Genomic DNA, 26,305 nt, shown 5'->3' with positions numbered 1-26,305 from the left:
AGAAACAAAAACACACAAAAGACCAACACACTTTAAAACTTCATTTCATTTTATTAAGATGAAAACAGACATATTAGTAAGAAGTGTTATTTAGTGTAACTCTAGACATGATCCACACAAAGTTCAGTTTGGATCAGTAACTCAAATACAGTAACATGTTCAAATATTCAAATATAATAATGTCAAGGTCGTTTTTCTAGGAGAACATTTGGTCCATCAGACGTCATGAGAACATATGAAACCGTCTGCACATCACACAATAGAAGGCTTTTGCTCTACTACTACTACTACTACTACTACTACAACTACACTAATAAAGTCTTTAAATGAATGATGACGATGAAATGAACACACTATAATAATAATAATAATAATAATAATAATCTCTATTTATATATGGAGGTCAAAAGAGGATCAGAGGAAAGTTTTCACCCAAAAAGTTAGTTAAATCAGGGGATCAATAACATTCTAACTAACCTAACCTACATGAGTTAAACCACTGGTTAAGGTGATAATGTAGAACATGACATATTACAATATCTTCTATCATAACACAGTAATTCACATGTCATAAGTGGTTTTGATCCGTTCTGTTACAAACTGTGGTTCCTTAATAAGAAAGAAGATCAAGTTAAACTTTTGAACAAACAACTGAAAAACTCAACAGTCTTTCAACTGAAGACTTCATTTGTGCTTTTGAAAGTCATACGATACAAATTTCACTCAAAATCCAGTCACTGCTTTGTATGTGTTGCCATAACAACCAGGATCTATCTGAGCGAGGCCTACGAGGGCGTTGAGACGAGAGTCGCCCACCTGCCCTGAAGCGAACACTCCGTTCCCAGATGAGCTCGACGTGAGAACATGGGTGTCTGATGGAGCAGGACTGCTGAAGAAACCTTGTTGAACATGTTTGTGGCTCCAGGACCATCTCTACGTCCACAGACCCACAGGCACCATCCCTTCCTTGGTGTTGAGCGGAGGCAGCAGGTTCTCCTCCACCAGGAACTTCAGGGGGAAGTGGACCACCAGACCCTGGACCCGCTCCAGCTCTTTCCTCGCCTGGTCCGGGTCCGAGTCACAGAGGGGATCTTTGGTGGTGTACTCCTTCAGCAGGACCATGTTGTGGATGCTGTTGCTTGGAAGACAACGAAAGACCTGAAACAAAGCAGTGCAGGAGTCAGAGACAGTTGGAGTCCAGTGTGAACCAGTTTAACGTTTGTGTCGCTTCAGCGTGAAACTAACAACAGAAACACTGAGAGACGTTTTTAACGGAGCAGAAACTTTCTCTGACGAACACTTGTTATGTGACAAGACACGACATACGGTTCCAGCCACGGACTATATTTCAGTAACACAAAGAACTACTTTAACAGACAAAACAATGTCAATAAAAGCTCTAAAAAGAAAATAGTTTGAATTGTGTCACTACCTGCTCAACAGAAATCAGTGAATATGGAGGAAAAAATGGAATAGAATATAAAAACTTATTTGGAATGAATCCAACCAAAATGTACAATAAATATTGATTAAAGATGGTTTAATGCATCTTTATACAACTAAGTAAGTTAGTAAGAAATTATTATTCGTAAAGATGTTTCTCAGACCAGGGTCACAAAGCTCTTAAACAACCAAACAATTCACAGTTAAAATATATCACAGATGTTTCTTGAAGGAGTCAGTAGATCATCAAACACAGATGTTTCTTGAAGGAGTCAGTAGATCATCAAACACAGGTGTTTCTTGAAGGAGTCAGTAGATCATCAAACACAGATGTTTCTTGAAGGAGTCAGTAGATCAAACACAGGTGTTTCTTGAAGGAGTCAGTAGATCATCAAACACAGATGTTTCTTGAAGGAGTCAGTAGATCATCAAACAAAGAGATGGTTCTTGAAGGAGTCAGTAGATCATCAAACACAGAGATGGTTCTTGAAGGAGTCAGTAGATCATCAAACACAGATGTTTCTTGAAGGAGTCAGTAGATCATCAAACACAGATGTTTCTTGAAGGAATCAGTAGATCATCAAACACAGATGTTTCTTGAAGGAGTCAGTAGATCATCAACACAGATGTTTCTTGAAGGAGTCAGTAGATCATCAAACACAGAGATGGTTCCAAAGCTTAGGAGCAACAGTCTGGAAGGATTTCTCTCCTCTGGTCCGGAAGTTCAGGAAACATCAGTAGATTCTGATCCACAGATCTGATTATATGAAACTAAACTAAAACACTGATGATCCTACAGATATAAAGTGGGCTTTGCAGTGAAAGAACGCACAAGTAATAAAAGTCTAAATAAACATGTTCAAAAATAACCAAGAAAAAAAAACAACCTTTGGTCACTTAGTCGAAAGGTTTTGAAATCACCTTAGAAATGTAGTTTAACCGGAGAGAAATGATTTCACGTGACTTTTCTTCTTCACTCCATGTCTTGACTCGGGATAGACCGATAATCGGTATTTTAAGGCGCATTGTCCTTTTTGATAATCCAACAGCCGATAAGAGATCAATTTAAAACTGGGTTATTTTGGCTCCGACTCCAGTCACGACTCTGTCTTCCACCAACAACACATATGATTGGTTCCACACAGAGCCACAGCACAGGTAACAGCCAATCAGCAGTGAAGGCTGGGCATGCCATTCACGCTCACAGCAAAGAGGAGAAAAGATTTTGTTATTTAAAAACCAATGATGTTGATGTTTAGTAAAAAAAAAAAGAAGCTTAAAGCCATTTAAACAAAGTTAAGTGTTGGCGTTTATATTACTCAAAAATTGATGCCAATAGATTGACTTTTACTGAAAATGAATATCGGCTCCAAATATCAGTTATAGGCCTCCTTAACTACTAATAATCGGTATCGGGCCTGAAGGAAAGATATCGGTCCATCTCTAGTTGGTACCTTGTCGTAAATGAGAGCGTTCAGTTTGGCCGTAGAGTTCCAGATCATGAAAAAAAACTCGTCGCTGACGGGGTCATCGATGTTGATGCTAGGGTCCGAATCGGCTCCGACCAGAACCCTGGGAAAAAGAACAAAAAGGTCACATAGCAGTTGGTGATCTCTGCTCATGTCTGAGGTGAATGTTCGGACCGGAAACACTCTTTGCGTAGGGCAAGGGCAAGTGGACCCGCCTGGTACTCCTGACCGCCCATAATGGAGGGAACTCTTTCTTCGTCCTCCACGAACACAGCCAGCTCGCTGTCTCTGCTGCCCAGCATGCTGCGGTCGTTGATGTTCGCCGAGCCTGGACGCCAGGGAAGACATCGTTGGGAAATCAAACAAAAGCCAAACGATGCATTTCATGACCAACAAGACATGAAAACTAGATGTTCCCAGAGCTGGAGGTGACTCACCAATAATGTAGCAGCGGTCGTCAGCAATGAGGGTCTTGCTGTGGACGTAGATGAGTTCAGTGATGAGTGACTCAGCCAGAGTGGAGTGAGTTCTGAGGCTGCAGATGGTGATGTACTCCATCCACTGGTCCTCCACTATAAACCACAAAACCTTCATTAGAAGCTCCGTCCTCTCAGAGAGAAGGAGTGCAGGTGGAGAGTGAAACGGAATGTCAGATACCTAAGACGGGTAGCTTGAGTTTTAAGTGGAAACACGGAAAGAAAAAGAGAGAAATGTTAAGAAGGAGGAGATGGAGGTTTGTCGAGGAGGTGAACTTACTCTCGGCAAGTCTGGACAGGATGGAGTGTTCTCCTCGACTGATCGTCCTGCAGGACCAGATGACAGAACACACGTCATTTCGGTTGATTTTTCGTGCTGCTGATCCCTTCTCACCTGTAAGTGAAATGTAGGATCGCTCTGATGGCGTTTCCTCCTCCAGAGACGATGTCACCCTCGAACCCAGGAAGTAGAGGAATCACCACGTAGACACGATATTTCTTCTTCTCTCTGAAGTGGAACGAAGGATAAGAAGACAGATGATGTCAATAAAGACAAACTGATGAGTGATGGATGTTGAACTAAAAAAACAACTGAGATGAAAATGTACAGAATGACGACGGATACATAAAGACTTTCAAAGGAGAGAAGGAGAGACAAACTGAAAGAGTGGACATCGGATGAACAGAGAACAAAAACAGAGGAAACTGACTGGAAACAAAAAAGGAGAGAAGTTAAGACAATAAGGAAAGAAAAATGAAAGAAAGAAAATAAAAAGACAAAGGGACAAATGATGGACAGTATTTTGATTTCATGTCAGTAATTGTGCAGAAGAACGTTAACATCACAGACGTCACTCGCTCTGACCTGAACGCACGCAGGATGCGGTCGACGATGGCGTCGCCGATGCCGTTATAGACCGTCTTGTCGTCGGCACAGCTGATGAAGAACTGGTTCTGAGGAGAGCAGCAGATGGAGGCTCAGTGGGAGCCAACGGTCATGGAAGTCAGTAGGTGCTCAAGATCACGAAGGTCAAGAGAGAAATTCTCCCTCCAGAAAGATTCAAAAGAGCAACACAGTTCATGAAGTATCAAAACAAGGTCATTCACATTCAAATTTCTTCATCAAAGCATCAAAGGTTGACTTTTTCACAGAGAGCAGCTGCGATGAAAAACATTCACCTCGATGTAGATGAAGTGTTCGCTGCTCTCGATGCTGTGGATGTAGGCTTTGAGGATGGAGTTCTCACAGGTTCCTGTGGACCAGCGATCAGCAGATCGCAACACCTGAGAACATGACAGAGGAAGAGTCACTCTACATGGGGTGAGAGCCATCAGTGACTGGCCGGACATGTTGAAGAAGGAATCAAAACTGCTCGACTTTGTGATCCAGTGACTGTTGGATCCACTTTCTCAAAGAAAAGCTTTTGAAGGAGAAGAACTTTCTGGGATCATTCGAGACTTTTTCAGTTTTGATGACCTCAACATCCAGGAGGTCTTATATTTGTGTTGAGGAAAGTCGTTCCACATGTTTGAGAGTGTTAAAGAAAAAGAAGACAAAGGTAAAGAAAGGAGAACCTCAAAGCTGCCCATTATAAAAGTGGCTTAATGTGTTGGTAATTTGGTCCAAATTGTAATCTGTGAATAAAAACCTAGTAGTGTAAGTGATTTGTGAGGTTTAATACCTTCACAGTTGGAGTACTTTACTTATATATAACCAAGTGTCTCTTGTAGAGACAAAAGTGAAAAAATACTTTAATTCTATAACATTTAATATAAGTTCACAGAGTTTACAGAAGAGGCTCAAAATACTATTTTATTTGTAAGGTGAAACATTTGTCCCAGGGAATATATCAGGAAACATGATTCTTTTGAGCCACACCTGTAAAGGTGACCTACATACAGAGTGATGTTCCACCCAAGCATTCACCTGCTGATCACAAGGAAAAAGAGTGTTTTAGAGAGATTAGAGATGGTGGCTGCGACACTGAGGAGGAGGTCTGAGACACTCGCTGGAGAGTCTCCCACAGCTCCAGAGCCACCTCAAGCAAATATGACACCAAGACTTGTGTCCCTGGCACAGATTCAGGATGCTTTTGTTCCCTCTGAGCTCTTTGTGATTTGTGCTCCGCAGGCTTCACTCTTGTTCAGCCATCTGCCGCAACAAAACACATGAGCTCAACGTCAAAACGTCAAAACGCGGTTTCTTTGTCGCACTGCAGATTTGTGAGTGGATGAACGCTGTTAGAAATAACTGAAACTGTCTTCATTTCTGTTTGTTAAAACTGTAAGTAACACTTCCTTTTAAGAAGCCACACAACGATGAGAACTGAGGGAACATTTACCTGCACTCTGGCCTTCTGAGAACCTGGCACAGCAAATGGCAGTAGATCAGCAGTACTGTGAGACTTGGGCAGAAGGTATGGATAGAAATCATCCTTGTACTTGCTCTTGAAGATCTGAAAATGAAGAACTTTAGGTTAAGAGATGAAGTTAAGTGGAAAAAAAGTGAAAGGATAAAATGTTGGAAGCTCAAGACAACTCTGCTGAAGCGTCACTTTGGTGTATGCTCAAGCTCTCGTGGCACGAAAGTCGCTGCTGCATATTATCTAGTACTATACACTATACTTGTGCCAAGAAGATGATTATTTGCAAATCTCTTTCTCAGACCAGGGTCACAAAGTGCTTAAACAATCAAAAACAATACAAGGTTAAATAACTTACTCAACACTTAAGGAACACAAACTTGTTACTTGTGGTATAGTTTGACACACGCCACAGTGTCTTTAAGATACATGCCACGGTGTCTTTAAGATACATGCCACAATGTCTTTAAGATACATGCCACGGTGTCTTTAAGATACATGCCACGGTGTCTTTAAGGTACATGCCACAGTGTCTTTAAGGTACATGCCACAGTGTCTTTAAGGTACATGCCACAGTGTCTTTAAGGTACATGCCACAGTGTCTTTAAGATACATGCCACGGTGTCTTTAAGATACATGCCACGGTGTCTTTAAGATACATGCCACAGTGTCTTTAAGATACATGCCACAGTGTCTTAAAGGTACATGCCACAGTGTCTTTAAGATACATGCCACGGTGTCTTTAAGGTACATGCCACAGTGTCTTTAAGGTACATGCCACAGTGTCTTTAAGGTACATGCCACAGTGTCTTTAAGATACATTCCACGGTGTCTTTAAGGTACATGCCACAGTGTCTTTAAGGTACATGCCACAGTGTCTTTAAGGTACATGCCACAGTGTCTTTAAGATACATGCCACGGTGTCTTTAAGATACATGCCACAGTGTCTTTAAGACACATGCCACAGTGTCTTTAAGATACATGCCACAGTGTCTTTAAGACACATGCCACGGTTAGTTTAAGGTACATGCCACAGTTAGTTTAAGGTACATGCCACAGTTAGTTTAAGGTACATGCCACAGTGTCTTTAAGATACATGCCACAGTGTCTTTAAGATACATGCCAGAGTGTCTTTAAGACACATGCCACAGTGTCTTTAAGACACATGCCACGGTTAGTTTAAGGTACATGCCACAGTTAGTTTAAGGTACATGCCACAGTGTGTTTAAGAGAAGTCTAAATTGATTAGCACATCGCATCCCGCACAAAACATTCATTTGAAACTTCATTAGCACTAGCCGGACGACGGACCTTGGTGAAGTTCCATCGCTGGATGAAGTGTCGAGATAAATCTCTGGCTGATTGTCCATGAATAGCTGCATGAAGATCTCGCCAAGGCATGCGAGGTATACAAGTGCGGTCAATGTTATCTGAGGAGAGTTCAGGAGTTTAGTCAGAGAATTTTCCTGGATCATTAGTTTAGCTCAAAGGTGAGGTAGCACCTTCAAAAGGCCGGTCTAGCTGGACCCAGTCTCTCTTGATGAAGTTACTGTAGTCTTTGCCGAGCCAGAGTTTAGAGTTTTGCTTAAGGTCTTCAGGTTTCAGCTCCAAACTCACATTCGCTCCCATTTTCTCTGAAGAATCTGCAACACCGTTCTCCTGAAGTACACAGAGGTGACGACCTCAAAGTCCCAAGAACAAAGACAAAGGTTCCTTACCTCTGGATCGGTTTTTGAGTCCACCTCTGTAGGATCGTTTCTCCGTTGTTTCACCCCCAGGTCAGTTAGGCGGTACTTGCTGTCGTCCCACCTCCCAAAAGCCAAGTCCAGCCCTCCAACAAATGCCACCGTCTGGTCAATAGCGACCATCTTCTCATGATGAGCCCAGAGGACCACAACAGAGGACACATGGTCCGGGTGTCTCATCACCTGTTGAAGTAGAAACATTAGATGGTCTGGATCAGACGGCAGGATGGTTGATGGGGCGCACCTTGATGTTGGGGTGCAAGTCCATAAGGGTCCGCTTGCTGTGTTCACTGTTGATGCCAAGAGCAAGCTCCACTTCTTTGTAGAGCAGAACACACACCTTGACTCCTTGTTCCTTCAGAGAAACCAGGTCACATGTTTACAGACGAGATTCATATTCCAGGACAAGAAAGAATGTGCTGATGTTTTGTTGTTGTGTAGCTAAAGAAGACATTGACGTCTCGAGGTGGTAACAAATTATGTAGTGGCTAATCCAGTTTACACGAGTAGGGGACATACTACAACAGCTGATGAAGTAACTTTAGGAGCGTGATGTAGTAAATACAATAAGTGATTTATTAAGTTGAACAGCTGCTGCAGCAGCAGATGAAACAGCTGGAGTTGGTGTAGTAGTTGGTTACGTTATAATTCTTTATGTAATTATATATTGGACACTTATGGCAGAAGATGCAGTTGTTGGTGCATTGGTCTCCATGACTGCAGACACAGACTGAATGACATTTTTGACACTCACTGCTTTACGTTTAAGGATCTGATCCAAGCGCCAGTAGTTGTCAGTCGCTGGCCTCTTCAGAAACACTTCAGGGCTGAGCCTGAGGGGACATTTATTTAAGATGGTCACAGATTTATCAGTCGACGCTACAAAACTCACCACCAATCAGTGATGAAGATTTCTTCTTTAGCTTGACCGAGAGCATCAGCCAGGTCCGAAAAGTAGCCGCTTCCGTTGACATACCTTCAAACAACAAATTACAGATCGGCCCATTTTGACTCAGAGGTGACTTGACTGACCACTTGGTGAGCATGTTGTCACGCGGTGGAGCGAATCCGTCGAAGCGCTGAACTTTCAGATAGTCACAATTTTCTGCCAGATTGTTGATTTCGTGACTCCACCAGTGAGCTTGTCTGTAGCTGCTGCACTTGATCACCAGGTTCCTGATCGTAACAGTCACAGTCACAACATGGCTGTGCAGGTCATACAAGAACATTCGTAGGAACAAACTGCAGATGTGTCTCAATCACATGTAGTCAACATGTTCAACTGCATGACAAATTAAATTGATATTATTTAAATGGTCTCTAGTTGGCGTTTGTAACAGAATGTCACATTATTTTTTTAATTCCTGAAAGCTCATTTTAGCAAAAATATCAGAGGTTTGTGTCCCTTTAGTTCTCAACCTTCAACAATAACTTCTAACACGTAGACACATCTGCGTTTCCACATTCCATTGAATTTAATTTTTAGTTTTTAGACAGTTTGTGGAGATTAAAGATTGTGGCTTGCTAGTCATCTCTGCGGGTAAAATGTATTAGAGTTGACCTCGATTTGATGCATTTTAAATTGAGACTATATTCATTGTTGGTGTATTTAAATCTCTTGGAGGTTGAGGCTTTGACATACCGGGTGAAGTTCTCAAAGCAGACTCCATACTCCGTGTCCGTGAAGGCTCTTCCTACTTTCACTTTGAACTCGGGGTCATACAGCAGCACGAAGTTGATGCTGCCGTTGTCGCGGTCCAGGTACATAAGGAAGGAGTCCTTCACCACCAGCCAGCGCTTAGACCAGCGGAAACACACCTGGTGATGACCGAAGCAGTTGAGGCCTTGGATCCGGTGACCCCCTGATCTCTTAGAGATGGGTCCTTCTCTAGAAACACAATAAGCACAGTAACCAAAATGGTCAGTGTATTTTATTTTTAATTACATTTTCATTCAAAATTTAAATAAGAAACATTTTTAACGTCATTATCAATTTTCTTCTCTTTCTTGTTTTTAAATCTTTATTTGTAACTGAGAATTGAAGGAACAAATGATACAAAGACCCAACATACTTCTCTATACAACACTGTCACAATAACACAATCTCAGAAAATTAGCGTAAAAACAAATTCTGTCCTGTGTATGAAAATTCAATTCACATGCTTTTGGTGATATTTGAAATAGATGATGTTTGAATCTTCTTACAGGCCCTTGGGTCCAAGATCTGTGATGAAGGATAAAGCACCGACGGACAGGAACTCCAGCTGTGAAGATGTCAAACATTTTTTATTTTGTTTTGCACTAGTTGTTAGTGTTTTCCTACCATGCTGTGGTCATTTCTGCAGAATCTGCTCTCCAGAAGTCCGTTGAGATACTCCTCCAGGTATTTCTGAGACAGAATAATGTCAAAGCTGAAAGCTGTTTTTCAATCTGCTGTGATGTATCTTTTACATGTTACATGATTTATGTTTTTTTATTATTAGTGCGTCTCAACTTTTACCCTAAATTTGCTGTGAAACAAACAGACACGTTCTAAACATCACACCAGTACTTTGACTTTTATGATGTAATAAAGGCTTCACTCCTCCTCCAGCCAGTAATCACACCCCGCTTTGTTTATACAACGAGTCACTTGGTAGAGGTGGAGACTTCCAGGGTTGATGACGTGTGGTGACAAACCTCCATGCTTGACCAATCACAGCCGAGTGGGTGAGGTTATGGTCAACAAGGTTTCATCTCTGTTTTCTAATGTCAATATTTCAATGAAAACAGAGGTTTGTACAAACACACACTGATGATACAATAGAGTCACACATCACAACAACACACACACTGATGATACAATAGAGTCACACATCACAACAACACACACACTGATGATACAATCGAGTCACACATCACAACAACACACACACACTGATGATACAATAGAGTCACACATCACAACAACACACACACTGATGATACCATAGAGTCACACATCACAACAACACACACACTGATGATACAATAGAGTCACACATCACAACAACACACACACTGATGATACAATAGAGTCACACATCACAACAACACACACACTGATGATACAATAGAGTCACACATCACAACAACACACACATACTGATGATACAATAGAGTCACACATCACAACAACACACACACTGATGATACAATAGAGTCACACATCACAACAACACACACACTGATGATACAATAGAGTCACACATCACAACAACACACACACACTGATGATACAATAGAGTCACACATCACAACAACGCACACACTGATGATACAATAGAGTCACACATCACAACAACACACACACTGATGATACAATAGAGTCACACATCACAACAACACACACACTGATGATACAATAGAGTCCCACATCACAACAACACACACACTGATGATACAATAGAGTCACACATCACAACAACGCACACACACTGATGATACAATAGAGTCACACATCACAACAACACACACACTGATGATACAATAGAGTCACACATCACAACAACACACACACTGATGATACAATAGAGTCACACATCACAACAACACACACACTGATGATACAATAGAGTCACACATCACAACAACACACACACACTGATGATACAATAGAGTCACACATCACAACAACACACACACTGATGATACAATAGAGTCACACATCACAACAACACACACACTGATGATACAATAGAGTCACACAGCACAACAACACACACACTGATGATACAATAGAGTCACACATCACAACAACACACACACTGATGATACAATAGAGTCACACATCACAACAACACACACACACTGATGATACAATAGAGTCACACATCACAACAACACACACACTGATGATACAATAGAGTCACACATCACAACAACACACACACTGATGATACAATAGAGTCACACATCACAACAACACACACACTGATGATACAATAGAGTCACACATCACAACAACACACACACTGATGATACAATAGAGTCACACATCACAACAACACACACACACTGATGATACAATAGAGTCACACATCACAACAACACACACACTGATGATACAATAGAGTCACACATCACAACAACACACACAATGATGATACAATAGAGTCACACATCACAACAACACACACACTGATGATACAATAGAGTCACACATCACAACAACACGCACACACTGATGATACAATAGAGTCACACATCAGAACAACACACACACACATCGATGATATAATAGAGTCACACATCACAACAACACACACACTGATGATACAATAGAGTCACACATCACAACAACACACACACCGATGATACAATAGAGTCACACATCACAACAACACACACACTGATGATACAATAGAGTCACACATCACAACAACACACACAGATGATACAATAGACTCCAACATCACAACACACACACACACACACACACTGATGATACAATAGAGTCACAAATCACAACAACACACACACACACCGATGATACAATAGAGTCACACATCACAACAACACACACACTGATGATACAATAGAGTCACACATCACAACACACACACTGATGATACAATAGACTCCAACATCACAACAACACACACACACACACTGATGATACAATAGAGTCACACATCACAACAACACACACACTGATGATACAATCAAGTCACACATCACAACAACACACACACAGATGATACAATAGAGTCACACATCACAACAACACACACACTGATGATACAATAGAGTCACACATCACAACAACACACACACTGATGATACAATAGACTCCAACATCGCAACAACACACACACTGATGATACAATAGACTCCAACATCGCAACAACACACACATACACACTTCAACGAGTCGAGTTTGATTCTCCATAGACCTAAACCTGACGCTCTTTAATGAACCACATCTACATGAGCAACAACTACACACAATAACCAGCATCCAGACAATGATACCAAAAATCCCTGAGATGCCTTCAAACAGCTTCAACCAACAGAAGCGGACATCCATCCTCGTGGTCGTTCAGTAGCACCAGAAGATGCGCGAACAGATTAACCGTGTCACACGTGCACAGGTACACACTCACTTCAGGTCTTGCACGTGTACGAGGGTGATTTTGCTGATTATGTACTTTAGGCTCCATACAGGTCATCGAACCGTGATTCATTTAAAGTTATGCATTCATGCCTCATAACGACTAGTTAGCCTGGGAACTGTTAGCATACATGTGTAGCAAAAGTAACATCTTCAGCCATGATTGGAACATATTTTCGACACTCAAAGAAACAGCGGGACGTTTGCTTGGTCCACCCTTTTCTTCCACTAGGGGGCGAACACATGGGTGAGCAGCTATATAATCATTCAAATGATTATTAGAGAATCTCAAAGTATTGATAAACCTACGATTTTGCAATTTATATCATCCAGCGCTGCCTGTGGAGATTCAAGTGACGTGTTGCTGGAGAAGAACCTCTGATAAGTGACTTGTTTGAAACATCCATGAGGATATTATTGTTTAACTATAAAAACTTTATGAACAACAATCAGAATGTTGCCAGAAAATGTTTCTTATCTTCCTAGTTACATTTTTGCTGGAGGTCCTCCTGGTGCGGTCGGTCCCATGAAGGCTCGGCATCTCCTCCGACATGGCTCTCAGCTGCTGCCTCTCCTTTGCAAATCTGTTGGAAGACATTTGATTATTCAAAACACTTCAGGCTCGGAAGCCTCGCCCAGAACTGAAGACCGAAACTTCTTTCTGTGGATTTAGGGCTGACCTTCCGATGGGCAGCAAGTGAATCATCATCCGGTGCTTGTAAAGGTCTCGGTGCAGCTCCTGGAAGTGCTTGTACTTCCTCTTGATGGTCCAGTGGAACTGACCGTGAGTGAGTCTGATGGTGTACAGCGTCCCGACACGGACCTGGACAGAGAACCTTCAATAGTCAACCATGATGTTAGTACACGGTCCTGATTATATTCTTTTATTGGTGATCACAAATGTGACATGAGAGTAAGAACATGTGGCCAGTGTGGTTGCCATGGCGACAGCTCTATGGTAAAATAGTGAAACGCTTGCTGAGGAGTGTTGGTCAGATGAGAAGACGGTTTTGAATTCACGATTCTCTGACGTCCTTTTCAAGAGTGTAGTGAAAAGTAGTGCACCTTACCTTACCTATGGTACCTATGGTAAGGTAAGGTAAGGTGAGATAGTCCAGAGCGACACATGAACGGAGAAGGAAAATGAATGAACCAGATGAAAACTATTGAGAAAGAAAATAAAAATGGAGAAAGTATGTGAAGGAAGGACAGAAGTTAAGATAATAAATCTGATTCACAAAGACGTACATGTGCATAACATTCCTCTACAGGTTGGTTCTCTGAGGGTGACTCAGCTCAGAACCGGTAGCAGAACCGGTTCACTTGAATATCCAGAGAGTTATTTTGTTTAAAAACTGAACTTTCAGGTGACATGACTCAACTTGTAGATCGCATTTGTAAAACAATGAAAACAAATGTTTTATTATTATTATCATTATGGTTGTATTTTCATTATCTTTGTTGTTATTGTTATTTTATCATCATTACTATTGGAAGCTCAACACTAAAGTGGATATAAAATCGATCGTCTCAAGATGGGTAGAGCAGTTCACAGCAGACAATAGAAGGTACATGTTTTATCAAAGCAAGAACCAAGTGCACTTTATTTAGGTGGATTTAAGGAGGTGAGAGTTACCTTTGAGCGAGTGGTGTACTTCTCTGTGTTGTCCACCCGACAGCTGACCGACACTCCAGGCATCAGGTATGGGACGCCCTCGTCCTTCATCTCCGGCAGGTGATGCACGACACTGAAGGGTCGACCCTCTGGTGTCAGAAGAGATATTCAGTTGAGATCGTTCTCGAATCACTTCTAACGACTTTTAGGTTCCTTCAGGAGAGATTGATGTTATTCAACTACAACCAATTTCTTCCAAACTAAATAAGGAGAAGAAAATGTCCAACTTGACGTAAATAGTCACTTGTTCTATGACTTGAAGGTCTTTAATCACAATGTGGTTTAACGTTAACTTACCTATAACAGTAACAACATGTTGTCTTGCATTTTTATCTAATGCTAGATCAACTTTTTCAGAATAGTGCCATTTTAGTCTCTTTGTTCTGTTGATTCTTATAATATACACACATTAAAAGAGAGGTTTAACAAATGAAAACGATGGAAAAGAGCGAAGTGAGGAATCAAATATTCAAATTGTTCTTTACTAAGAACCCTACATTTGAACATAAACACAACATTTAATTCTTGTCCTGAAGCCGACACTTGCCTCCAGCGGTCATGAGTCCGTCCAGCTCATCCTGACTCAGATGCCGAATGTCGCGAGAGAAGCGTCTCCGGTCCACGGTCTGTGCGGCACTGGCCTCAGTGACGGGTTCGACCAGGTCCTCGGAATCCTCCATCTTAGTTTGAGTTTGGCTGGAATAAAGTTGTCGTTAAATACAACATTAAACCTACATTATTATAAACCAAGAACCAGGAGACACTTATATATATATTGATATATTACTCTGACAATAACCCAAGGAAAACTTAAGAGTGTGCAGGAAAATAAATGTCATGATGCGACGGTTCTAAATAAAACATTTAAATCCATTTGAATCAAGAAAAAACAAGGTTTGCTTCAACAAACTCATCAGCAGAACAAGACAGTTTAACAAACAGAGTTGATCCATCAGTGTTTGAAAAGGTGTTTGTGCCGCTTGTTGAAATCAAGAAAAATGATGATGATCCAAGTAAGTGAACCGACCCAGACTGATCTGATTCGGTTGCATTGATTATTACTGTCACAAAAGTGTCTCAAAAAGATATACGTACTGTATAGATCTTCCAGGGGCAGAGAAACCAGGACAGAAATAATGTTTTTTACCTTTTAAAAGCTGTTAATTTAATATTAAGCCTTTTTACCTGACATTGAACCAGTCTGTGGTGCAAAAGATCTAAATACAGCCAGTCTATGGAAATACATGTCAACACACACACACACAGGTCAATAAACACAGACACACATAAACACACAGTCAATTGAAATAGACAATAAAGGCAAACACAAGATGGAGAGAGAGGTCACACAACTGAGGTCTCGAAACACAACAAGAAGAACACAACAGCAGCAGTGTTCACTTGCACAACACACACAGTAGCAAGAACAGATCATTCAAGACTGAAGACACACACCTCATTCCTGACAACTGGTCGAGCACAAAACAAACTAGTCAAGGTGTCACTCCCAACATATTGTGCAAAGACTTCTGGACCCTTCACCTGCTGGCCCACTTTAGTTGAAGACCTGAACTGGTTTAAGACTTGAACTGGTTTAAGACTTGAACTGGTTTAATACTTGAACTGGTTTAAGAGTTTAATGTCGCGGGTCAGAGAGACCCACACTTTCATTTACGCTGAATGTCTTAATACATGTGTATTTGACAATAAAATAACTGGACTGGATTTAGAGGTTAAAGGGCATCAATCGATAATATTGCCTTTAAAATAACGCTCGGAACAGTTACGTGTCCGAGAGAATCTGTAACTTTAATCTAATAACTTTGTTATTCTAACATTAATGTCCGTTTAGAAGCAAACACTTGACAGAAAGAAAGTGGAAGAAACGGAAGGAAGTCCAGTTCCTCGTCTGGAACAAACTTGTCATCAAGTTTATACTTGATGACACTCATGGCACTGATACCACATGTTGTTCATGTTGTTCATGTTGTTCATGTTGTTCAGACACTGGTATCATTTTATTTACCACACAGTTGTCACACACTGCTGCTCTGTAGCGACTGTAGACGTCATTGATCGACTGTAGACGTCATTGATCGACTGTAGACGTCATTGATCGACTGTAGACGTCATTGATCGACTGTAGACGTCATTGATCGACTGTAGACGTCAGTGATCGACTGTAGACGTCATTGATCGACTGTAGACGTAAGTGATCGACTGTAGACGTCATTGATCGACTGTAGACGTCAGTGATCGACTGTAGACGTCAGTGATCGACTGGCTTCTGCTGCTCATAACTACATGACGCATGAAAATCCCATTTTAAACATCGTGAATTTATGGCAAATGCAATTAATTGTTTTACTCTTTTGAGAAACATTGAATATAGAGACGGATTTTGTCAAAATTTCAGGATGTTTCATTTAAAATATAAATAAATAAAATCAATCTGCAGACGAGTATTTCGAACACTGGTGTGTGTCTGTGTGTGTGTGTGTGTGTTCGCTCTGAACAGTGTGTGGGTTTGAAGCGTCTTCTCGCTCGGAATAGTTGAACGTTTCCACGGAAACAAGTGAAAGACAGAAATGTTGGAGAGAGAGACAGAGAGCGAGAGAGAGCGAGAGAGCGAGAGAGAGGAAGTGACTCACCCTTCAATACCATTTTTAACAGCAAAGCCGTTACATAAGCAGCACATTTTAAAGGACAAACACTGATGATGGTTTATCGTCGACATCATAAGAATCTAAACTATAACCATCAGTACATTTACAGTCAATTAAATCATTTAAAGGGAATAAAAGAGTGAGAAAGCACTTCACCCAATACTACTGTCCACTTCCTTTCTTTACCCGTGAGGTCCTGGTGACTCCAAGGAGCAAAACAATGTAGAACATTTACAAATGCTATCAGTAGAAAAGCACCTAAAAGCACCTAAAAGCACCTAAAAGCACCAAAAAGCACCAACTCTGCATCATCTGTGGCAGCAAAGTGGTGCTTTCAGGGCCCGGTACCTACACTTGGTACCATGACGGTGCTTCAACATAAACAATAGTCACCAGAATAAAAACAAGACAAACTTTAGTGATTGATTTGTGTTTTCTGTATAATGATGATAGTTTTGATAGTTTAAGCGATTTGTGACCCTGGTCTGGAAAACCTCTACATTTATAAATGACTTACTCTTTGTAAAGTTCTGCATCAACAAAACTTTAACAAAACCTTTCCAGTCTCCACTACACGAATTAACTTTCAGTATCTGCCATCTGTATTCTTCTTAGTGTACAAGTAAAATAAAATAAATATATACGCAAATATGACTGTCCAGCTTCTGGAACGAGATGCACGTTAAACAACTTATGTTTGTAAAGATGTGTAGAATATTCAAACATCTTCAGAAGGAATGTCACGTGACATTTAGCAGCGTTGCTAAACCTGAAGATGCAAAAACTACCACAACTACTGAATGTCACAAAACCATGATTTTCAGACTATAAGACGCTACTTTTTTCCCACAGATTTAAAGATTTCTAGTGAGCAACTGCTCGAGTAAATGCAAAAGTGTGAAACGACAAAGTCTTTAACAAGAGACTGAATCCTGGCGTCGTTACGGTCAGGGTTGCGTAATAGTTTAGAAGTTACAGTATTTACAAATAAGTGTTTATTTCATGTCAAACCTTTTAAACAACAAACCTGGTTTGGTATTTTATTAAGAGAACTCGAATCATTTTTCAAGTTAGATTAATGGCAAAATTTAGAGCAGATCTATTTGCGTTTAAACGTTCATGTCATATCAAATATTGCATTTATTTGCGTTGTCTTCATTAACATGTTGAACATTCAGGTTTTGTACCTGCAGAAAACTTCGGTTTAGGTGAAATATGTGCGAGAAGGCAGTCGATGTCTTCGGTCGAACTCCTTTAAAAGTTTCAAAAGCCATTTTTATTTACTTCATTGATTGAAAAAGTGCATTTTGCGATATAACACGTAACGACTTTCAGAGAATATGTATTTTGGTATTCGTAGTCTGTAATGACACAGAAGTATTTCCAGATCCTCAAGGTACTGCGTCCACTGAGGCTGAGCATGTGCTGGTTCTGACCAATAGTGAAGCGGCATCTAGTGACCACTTGCATTTAAAGTTGCGCCTGATTGATCAAGTGCGCGTTTTAGAAATTCTTGATATATATGTATATATATATACACACACATAACATTTTTCTTTTTACAAATTATCGCACATGTTTTCGATATGCATATCGCAAGTGCCAATATCACGATATCTGTATTTATTCCGATACATAAAAAAACAACCAATTAAATAAATACAAAAAAATAAAAATAAAGTGTTAATTGATAACAGAATTAATTTATATTTGAATTGGGAGCTGCAGGTTGTGTATCTCTGTTTACATCTTAATGTAAGAAGGTTCTGGACCAACAACAAGTCTGGTCGGCGTCACTTCTGACACGACAACATGACCCCATCGTTGATACTCACAGAAAGAGACCCCACAAAAAAGAACCACAACACAATCCAAACACACGTGAAGGATCCAAACACACGTGAAGGATCCAAACACACGTGAAGGATCCAAACACACGCGAAGGATCCAAACACACGTGAAGGATCCAAACACACGTGAAGGATCCAAACACACGCGAAGGATCCAAACACACCTGAAGGATCCAAACACACGTGAAGGATCCAAACACACCTGAAGGATCCAAACACACCTGAAGGATCCAAACACACCTGAAGGATCCAGGGACACACCTTAGACAGTAGAACATGAACAACTACAGTTTAAGTGTCAACAACAATATTTTATCTTCTTCTGAACTTATTTCACATCCGTTTCTCAATCAAGGTCAACATCGTGTATTTTAGATTCTATTCATTGGTTCTCAGTAGTTTCCCTTAAATCTGTGACGAACAACACACTTGAACGCATCATTTAATGACGTCATAGCGTGTGTAAATGACATCCCACGTCTTTCCTTAATAATCTCTTAATTTAACTTATTTGATCAACTCGAGGTTAGTTCACGGGTTAATATCTCCATGAAAATAAAAGTTGTTACTCACTCTCAGTCCAGACTCTCGGGACAATAACACAGAGTTTAGTTTACTTCAGAACAAACTCTCGCATCTCCTTCCATCACGAAGATCTGCTCCAGAAGATGTTTCTGCTCCAGAAGAAGATGTTTCTGCTCCAGAAGATGTTTCTGCTCCAGAAGAAGATGTTTCTTCTCCAGAAGAAGATGTTTCTGCTCCAGAAGCTCCAACGAGTCCGGACAGGTCAGGATGTTACGGATCCAGGAATGTCGACGTGAACATGAAACCTCGCGAGAACTAACGTGTGACGTCATGTTGTTCAGCAGAACAAAAATGCTGCTTAATAAGCGAAAATGTTAACAATTCGTATTTGTTTAAATATATTAGATTTTTACATCTATTGTTAATCAGGACTATTTGTTGGAATTAACATTCAGACGTTACATGAGCGAATCAAAAAAACATTTACTTGAGTGTAAAATATATAATATATATATTCTTAAATACAATATCTATAGTTTTAGTACAACGTGTCCCATAATTGCTCCGTTTCAGTTCCGTAAACTCTTTAAAAATACTTTGAAAAGACGGCGGCATTTATGACGTCATCACGTAGGAACCTGCCGGGAAAGAAACGGTACATGAGTGTGTATCCAGGGCGGCCATCTTGGTACAGTGTCAATCGCCCTACAGTTCATTACTTCCGTCTGTCACTTCCTGGTGACGATGCACGTGACTTTCTCCCACGCCGTTGCTTTGCAGATTTTCATCGGAACACAAAACCCCTAACAACTACAACAACAAGATACAATGCTAACAATACAATATAAACATTTAAATGACTAACAGAAAGTACCAAATAGATATATGTTCTATTTATAAAACGAAAACTGTATTAATTGCTCGTATGTTTAATAAGTGGACTTTGGCTCGGTTCAGCCAATCAGCGTCTTTGTCAGTAGACACGTCGGGGTGAAAGACAAATGCGTTATTTTGATAATATAAACGTTAAATCCTAGTTAAAGTGTCATTTAATAGCTCAGTTCAAGTTTCATTCACTAATAAAAACGCTTTTAAAAAACGTTCGCGTCATGTGACGTCATCACGTGCCCGGACCAAATTCAAAACACACTACTACCATCTGGTGGACTTTTACTATAACCACATGGATTATTCTAAACAATAAATTAAATAGTTGTAGATTTAATAATACAGGGTTAGGGTTAGGTTTTAGAGAGGGTGACAGGGAGGATCAGTGCAGACCAGGCGATGACCTCTCCCTACCTGTAACAATAAAGAATTAGGGGGAAGAAAAGCAGACACTTCCGCTAAAAATCCCTAAAGTTTTCCCATTCATTTTCAATGGTAGTGAATTGGTATGAGTTGGTAGTAAAAATCAATACGATTTTCGGCCACAGGGTGCCGATTTGGCGCTATTGGACGCGCGTGTTTTAAATGTGAATAGAGCATCGTTTCCTATTTAGATTTTAGACATTTGAAAGGTTGTTTTAACGCCTCCCTGGCGCTGTTTGTCCATCTTCTTTTGTCATTGGAATTGAGACTCCTTTTTGTATTGTAAAATTGTAAATTGTGTCATTTTGAAACGTGTTGTTTTCGATCCTGTCCGGAGATGTTTACCTGGCGTATTTGTGTGTAGAATGAATGAAAAGTCATTTTGTATTTGCGTCATTTCAAAATTTGAACTCACATCACCCCTTTTAACAACAATAAATGTAAAAATGGAAAACCTCTGTGAATAATAACTATGTATTTTTAAAGATGAAGGTTTTATGTATCATATGAATTAATTCGGAAACATTTGATTGTAGTTTGTTTTGTTGTATCATGTGTTGAATGTTGTAGTCCTTTAAATACTGTGTAAAGACATGTGAACCTTAAACAGGAAGACAATACAATTGTGAAAACCTCTGTAAAAAATAACTATGTATTATTAAAGATGAAGGTTTTATCCATTATATCAATAAATGTGGAAACATTATACTATACTGTATTCTTTTATTTATTTTTTAATCATGTTTTGAACGTTGTGGTCATTTAAATACATTGTAAAGACATGTGTATATATACACACACACTCGTGTAGATATATATATATATATATACACACACACACTCGTGTAGATATATATAGATCGATCTATATATAGATCGATATATATAGATAGATCTATATATATATAAACAAATATATATATATATATATATACAATATATATAGATCTATCTATAGATCTGTCTGTCAGTCTGTATAAACACACCTTTAAAGGGAAATTGGATGACATTTTAGCGGTTCTTAAAATGTTTACTGTTTTGGATGCTTAGTGTTTCTAGTTAGTCCACCTTGTCTTTGTGTATATGTATGTCTATGCTTGCGTGTCTTGGCCAGAACACTCTTGTAAAATAGATTTTTATCTCAATTAAATAAAGGTTAAATTAAAAACACATCTACTATTAAACTTTCTCACATCTGTTTTGTGTTACTTACATCCTTATTTATATATAATTGTTTATATAGTTTATCAGTCACTTTAGCATGCTGTGAGTCTTTGGTATGTGTGAAAAAATGTTACATTAATTTACATTTTTCTCTTTGAAGGTAAAATGTCTAAAATCAACTTCTTTCCTGGAAGAGTGGCAGTTACCTTTCGGAAAGGTCCACTTGGATATCTGCGACAGGATCCAACTGATGCGGCCAAAGCCACAAAGAGCAACCCATCTCTACAGGACAAGTCTTTGCCCATTAAAGAAGGACTTGTGAGAGAAAAAGCCCTCGTTGTAGTACGCCAAAGGGGAGGCAAAGCTTCTGACAAGACAGAGGTGTTTGGAGAATATGTGCTGCAGTTTGGCAAGTCCAAGGGCAAGTCTTTTCGCTGGCTTCTTGAAAATGATGTTGGCTACACGCTCTATCTGATCAAGAAGAAAAAGAAAGAGGAGGATGCTGGTGTGTTTGTTGCTGAAGGCCGAAGCAAGGACAATTTACTCTCCTTTATCAGTTCAATTCAATTCAATTCAATTTTATTTAAAGTGTCTTATCATAACAAAGTTATCTCAAGACACTATACAGTTGAAATAAGACTATAGTTGATTAAGGAAAAATAGATCCCAGCAATTCAACAAAGAGCAAGAAGCGAAACACTGTACAGTGGTTAACCCTTAGGGTTAGGGTTAGGGTTAGGGTTAGGGTTTAGGGTTACGGTTAGGGTTAGGGTTAGGGTTTAGGGTTAGGGTTAGGGTCAGGGTCAGGGTCAGGGTTAGGGTTAGGGTTAGGGGTTAGGGTTAGGGTTTAGGGTTAGGGTTAGGGTTAGGGTTAGGTTTTTGAGGGGGGTTGACAGGGAGAGTCCCTGTCGGGCACGGGCCAGTGCAAACCCAATGGTGACCCCTCCCTACCTGTAAAAGAAATTCAGAAAAAATGAAAGTTTGGAAGTTAGGTTAAGGGTTTAAAAGTGCGGGGTTGGGTTAAGGGTAGGGGTTGGGGTTAGGTTTGGGTTTAAGTGATGGTTGGGGTTAAATTAAGTTCAGTGTTGGGGAGTGAGTTAATTTAAGATAAGTGAGGAGTTAGGTTAAGGGTAAGGGTTAGGGTTAGGTTTGTGTTGGGGTTAGGTTTGGGTTTGAGTGATGGTTAGGGTTAAATTAAGTTCAGTGTTGGGGAGTGAGTTAATTTAAGATAAGTGAGGAGTTAGGTTAAGGGTAAGGGTTAGGTTTGGGTTTGTGTTGGGGTTAGGTTTGGGTTTGAGTGATGGGTGGGGTTAAAGTTAAGTTAGGGTTTTCTCGTAACAGTGGAATAATGCTGGAAGAAGCCGATTTCGGGCAGGTAGCAGCGGGTGTAGCCGGGGAGGAGCGGCGATAGGAGTATGTCCTCCTCATCCAGCGGGATCCCACCGAGAGGGTCGCCGGACTCCACATCGCCGAGTGGGGAAGGTGGCGTGATGACCGTTGGGGAGGCGGAAGGTGGCGTGATGGCCCCCGAAGGAGCAGAAGAAGGCGTGATGATCGTTGGGGAAGTGGAAGGTGGCATGATGGCCCCCGAAGGAGCAGAAGACGGCGTGATGATCGCTGGAGATGTCGAAGGCGGTATGACGGTCGTCGGAGAACTGCATTCGTCGCTGTGGTAGATCCTGTCCCCCCAGTCCAGATGGAGCGAGGAGGGCGGCGCGACGACAGCAGGAGCATCAGTCTGGGAGGCCGTGGAGGTGAGTCGCGGGCGGAGGAGGTGGTGGGCCGGCGGGTTCATCTGGGCAGCATCATCTGTGAAGGAGTCCTGCAAAAAATCTAAAATGTTTGCAATTGTATGTTCCCTCAAACGGAGTCCTAGGTATTGGCGTGCCTGGTGAGAGGCCGCCCGGAAGGCCGTGCTCCATTCCCGGTTAAGGAGGTGGGTCCACTTATTTTTAAGGTCCAGCAGCGTGACGGTATAATGATTTGAAAGTGCTTTGCAGATTTTTCTGGAGGACTCAAGTCCGATGTTATAAAGTTCAAGGTGCACCTGAGTTGAGGGCGAGGCCGGGTTTATCTGAGACACCATGGAGTCACATAAGGTCTTTAAACCCCGAGGTGGGTTATATGTGGACACCAAGTCCAGATGATGTCTTATCTGTATCATTTTAAAAATCAAATGTTGTTTGTAATTCAATGACTCCATCTGGTAACCTTCAGGTCTACCGGTTATGAAGCCCGGAGTGGGTCGCAAAGTCTTACTGTAAGGCCCCACCGGTGGAGCCCATGGAGAAGGCCGGGCAGGTGGAGAAGGCAGAGCAGGTGGAGAAGGCCGAGCAGGTGGAGAGGGCCAAGCAGGTAGAGAAGGCCGAGCCTGTGGAAAGGGCCTCCAGGTCCTTCGATGGGTCCTGTTGTCCGCTGCGGCCTCCGCATACGTCCCTGGTTGGGAAGTCATCCATGTTGGTGTCCCGGTCCGGGTCTCGTTGCCATATGTCATGAGGTATGGATTTTTAGGCCCGGGAGGAACTCCACGTATGTAGGCCGGAGCCCTGTGTTTCCTGGAAGGAACCAGGATCCACTCACCCTCAAATTCGTCGTCCATAATTTATGGAGAAATAAGACGTTTGAAAAGGTTTTTCAAAAAAGTATATTTTTTTTGTATTTTTGGCACACACGAAAAAGGACACAACGTTTCGGATGTTTCTCCTTCTTCAGGCGTCCATCTTTCGTGTGGGCTTCCCGGTGGCTGCATTCTTGCCCCTTAAGAGGCGTGTCGCTGGAGGCAGGAAGTCTCTCTTGGAGGGGTATGTCGCCCTCTGGTGGATGGGAAGACTTATACATGCGTCCATCTTTAGTGTGGGCTTCCCTGTGGCTGCATCCTTGCCCCTCAAGAGGCGTGTCGCTGGAAGCAGGTAAGCCTTGTGGATGAGGTAGGTCGCCCTCTGGTGGATGGGGAGACTAAAAAATGAAGAAACATGGGGGGATAAACAGGGAGAGATTTGGGTGATGATTTAAACAGGTAGACAGGTGAGGATTTTTTTATAGAGAAAAAAATAGTTAAGAAAGATAAATGAATAGGAGAGATGAATTAAGTAAGTAAGAAAATAAAAAATAAAAAATGAAAAATGCAAATTAGAAATTAGAAAATAGAAAATGGAGAATAGAAAATAAAAAGTCATAAAATGTACAAATAATAAAGAGGTTTCAGGAGGGAGAGGTTCACCAAAAGGGTCCACGGCGCTGGCAAAGGTTAGGTTTTTGAGGGGGGTTGACAGGGAGGGTCCCTGTTGGGCACGGGCCAGTGCAAACCCAATGGTGACCCCTCCCTACCTGTAAAAGAAATTCAGAAAAAATGAAAGTTTGGAAGTTAGGTTAAGGGTTTAAAAGTGCGGGGTTGGGTTAAGGGTAGGGGTTGGGGTTAGGGTTAGGGTTAGGGTTAGGGTTAGGGTTAGGGTTAGGGTTAGGGTTAGGGTTAGGGTTAGGGTTAGGGTTAGGGTTAGGGTTAGGGTTAGGGTTAGGGTTAGGGTTAGGGTTAGGGTTAGGGTTAGGGTTAGGGTTAGGGTTAGGGTTAGGGTTAGGGTTAGGGTTAGGGTTAGGGTTAGGGTTAGGGTTAGGGTTAGGGTTAGGGTTAGGGTTAGGGTTAGGGTTAGGGTTAGGGTTAGGGTTAGGGTTAGGGTTAGGGTTAGGGTTAGGGTTAGGGTTAGGGTTAGGGTTAGGGTTAGGGTTAGGGTTAGGGTTAGGGTTAGGGTTAGGGTTAGGGTTAGGGTTAGGGTTAGGGTTAGGGTTAGGGTTAGGGTTAGGGTTAGGGTTAGGGTTAGGGTTAGGGTTAGGGTTAGGGTTAGGGTTAGGGTTAGGGTTAGGGTTAGGGTTAGGGTTAGGGTTAGGGTTAGGGTTAGGGTTAGGGTTAGGGTTAGGGTTAGGGTTAGGGTTAGGGTTAGGGTTAGGGTTAGGGTTAGGGTTAGGGTTAGGGTTAGGGTTAGGGTTAGGGTTAGGGTTAGGGTTAGGGTTAGGGTTAGGGTTAGGGTTAGGGTTAGGGTTAGGGTTAGGGTTAGGGTTAGGGTTAGGGTTAGGGTTAGGGTTAGGGTTAGGGTTAGGGTTAGGGTTAGGGTTAGGGTTAGGGTTAGGGTTAGGGTTAGGGTTAGGGTTAGGGTTAGGGTTAGGGTTAGGGTTAGGGTTAGGGTTAGGGTTAGGGGTTAGGGTTAGGGTTTAGGGTGGGTGGGGTTAGGGTTAGGGTTAGGGTTAGGGTTAGGGTTAGGGTTAGGGTTAGGGTAGGGTTAGGGTTAGGGTTAGGGTTAGGGTTAGGGTTAGGGTTAGGGTTAGGGTTAGGGTTGGAGGGTTAGGAGGGTTAGGGTTGGGTTAGGGTAGGGTTAGGGTTAGGGTTAGGGTAAGGGTTAGGGTTAGGGTTAGGGTTAGGGTTAGGGTTAGGGTAAGGGTGGGTAGGTTGGTTAGGGTTAGGGTTAGGGTTAGTTAGGGTAGGTTATTAGGGTCCC

The 26,305-nt window shown here is 41.4% G+C and overlaps 1 protein-coding gene across 1 annotated transcript; it reads right to left on the bottom strand.

The window, feature by feature from the left end:
* Positions 1 to 28: 28 nt before the first annotated feature.
* Positions 29 to 19,620, bottom strand: pld2 (phospholipase D2). The gene is made up of 24 exons (XM_087807065.1): positions 19,392 to 19,620; positions 14,850 to 14,998; positions 14,264 to 14,391; positions 13,308 to 13,450; positions 13,118 to 13,211; positions 9,820 to 9,885; positions 9,702 to 9,760; positions 9,139 to 9,384; positions 8,529 to 8,672; positions 8,389 to 8,472; positions 8,251 to 8,329; positions 7,741 to 7,851; positions 7,470 to 7,679; positions 7,254 to 7,410; positions 7,063 to 7,181; positions 5,731 to 5,844; positions 4,568 to 4,672; positions 4,254 to 4,342; positions 3,783 to 3,896; positions 3,669 to 3,715; positions 3,350 to 3,484; positions 3,087 to 3,240; positions 2,898 to 3,015; positions 29 to 1,158 (listed from the first exon to the last, which is right to left on the bottom strand). The coding sequence occupies exons 2-24, from the start codon at positions 14,980 to 14,982 to the stop codon at positions 934 to 936; spliced, it is 2,874 nt and encodes a 957-aa protein (XP_087663191.1). The 5' UTR covers positions 14,983 to 14,998; positions 19,392 to 19,620; the 3' UTR covers positions 29 to 933.
* Between the last annotated feature and the right edge of the window lie 6,685 nt (positions 19,621 to 26,305).

This window comes from Callionymus lyra, chromosome 14 (assembly GCF_982586985.1).
Source record: "Callionymus lyra chromosome 14, fCalLyr1.hap1.1, whole genome shotgun sequence".
NCBI classification, from domain to species: Eukaryota; Metazoa; Chordata; class Actinopteri; order Syngnathiformes; family Callionymidae; genus Callionymus; species Callionymus lyra.
Note: the sequence above shows the minus strand (reverse complement) of the source record. Positions and strands in the feature narration are given on the sequence as shown.

Coding starts and splice junctions, on each gene's coding strand:
- pld2 (XM_087807065.1), bottom strand. CDS start 14,982: ATGGAGGATTCCGAGGACCTGGTCGAACCCGTCACTGAGGCCAGTGCC. Junction 7,680..7,740: donor ACTTGCACCCCAACATCAAG/GTGCGCCCCATC, acceptor CTACTTCAACAG/GTGATGAGACACCCGGACCA. Junction 4,343..4,567: donor AACACTTCATCTACATCGAG/GTGAATGTTTTT, acceptor TGCTCTCCTCAG/AACCAGTTCTTCATCAGCTG.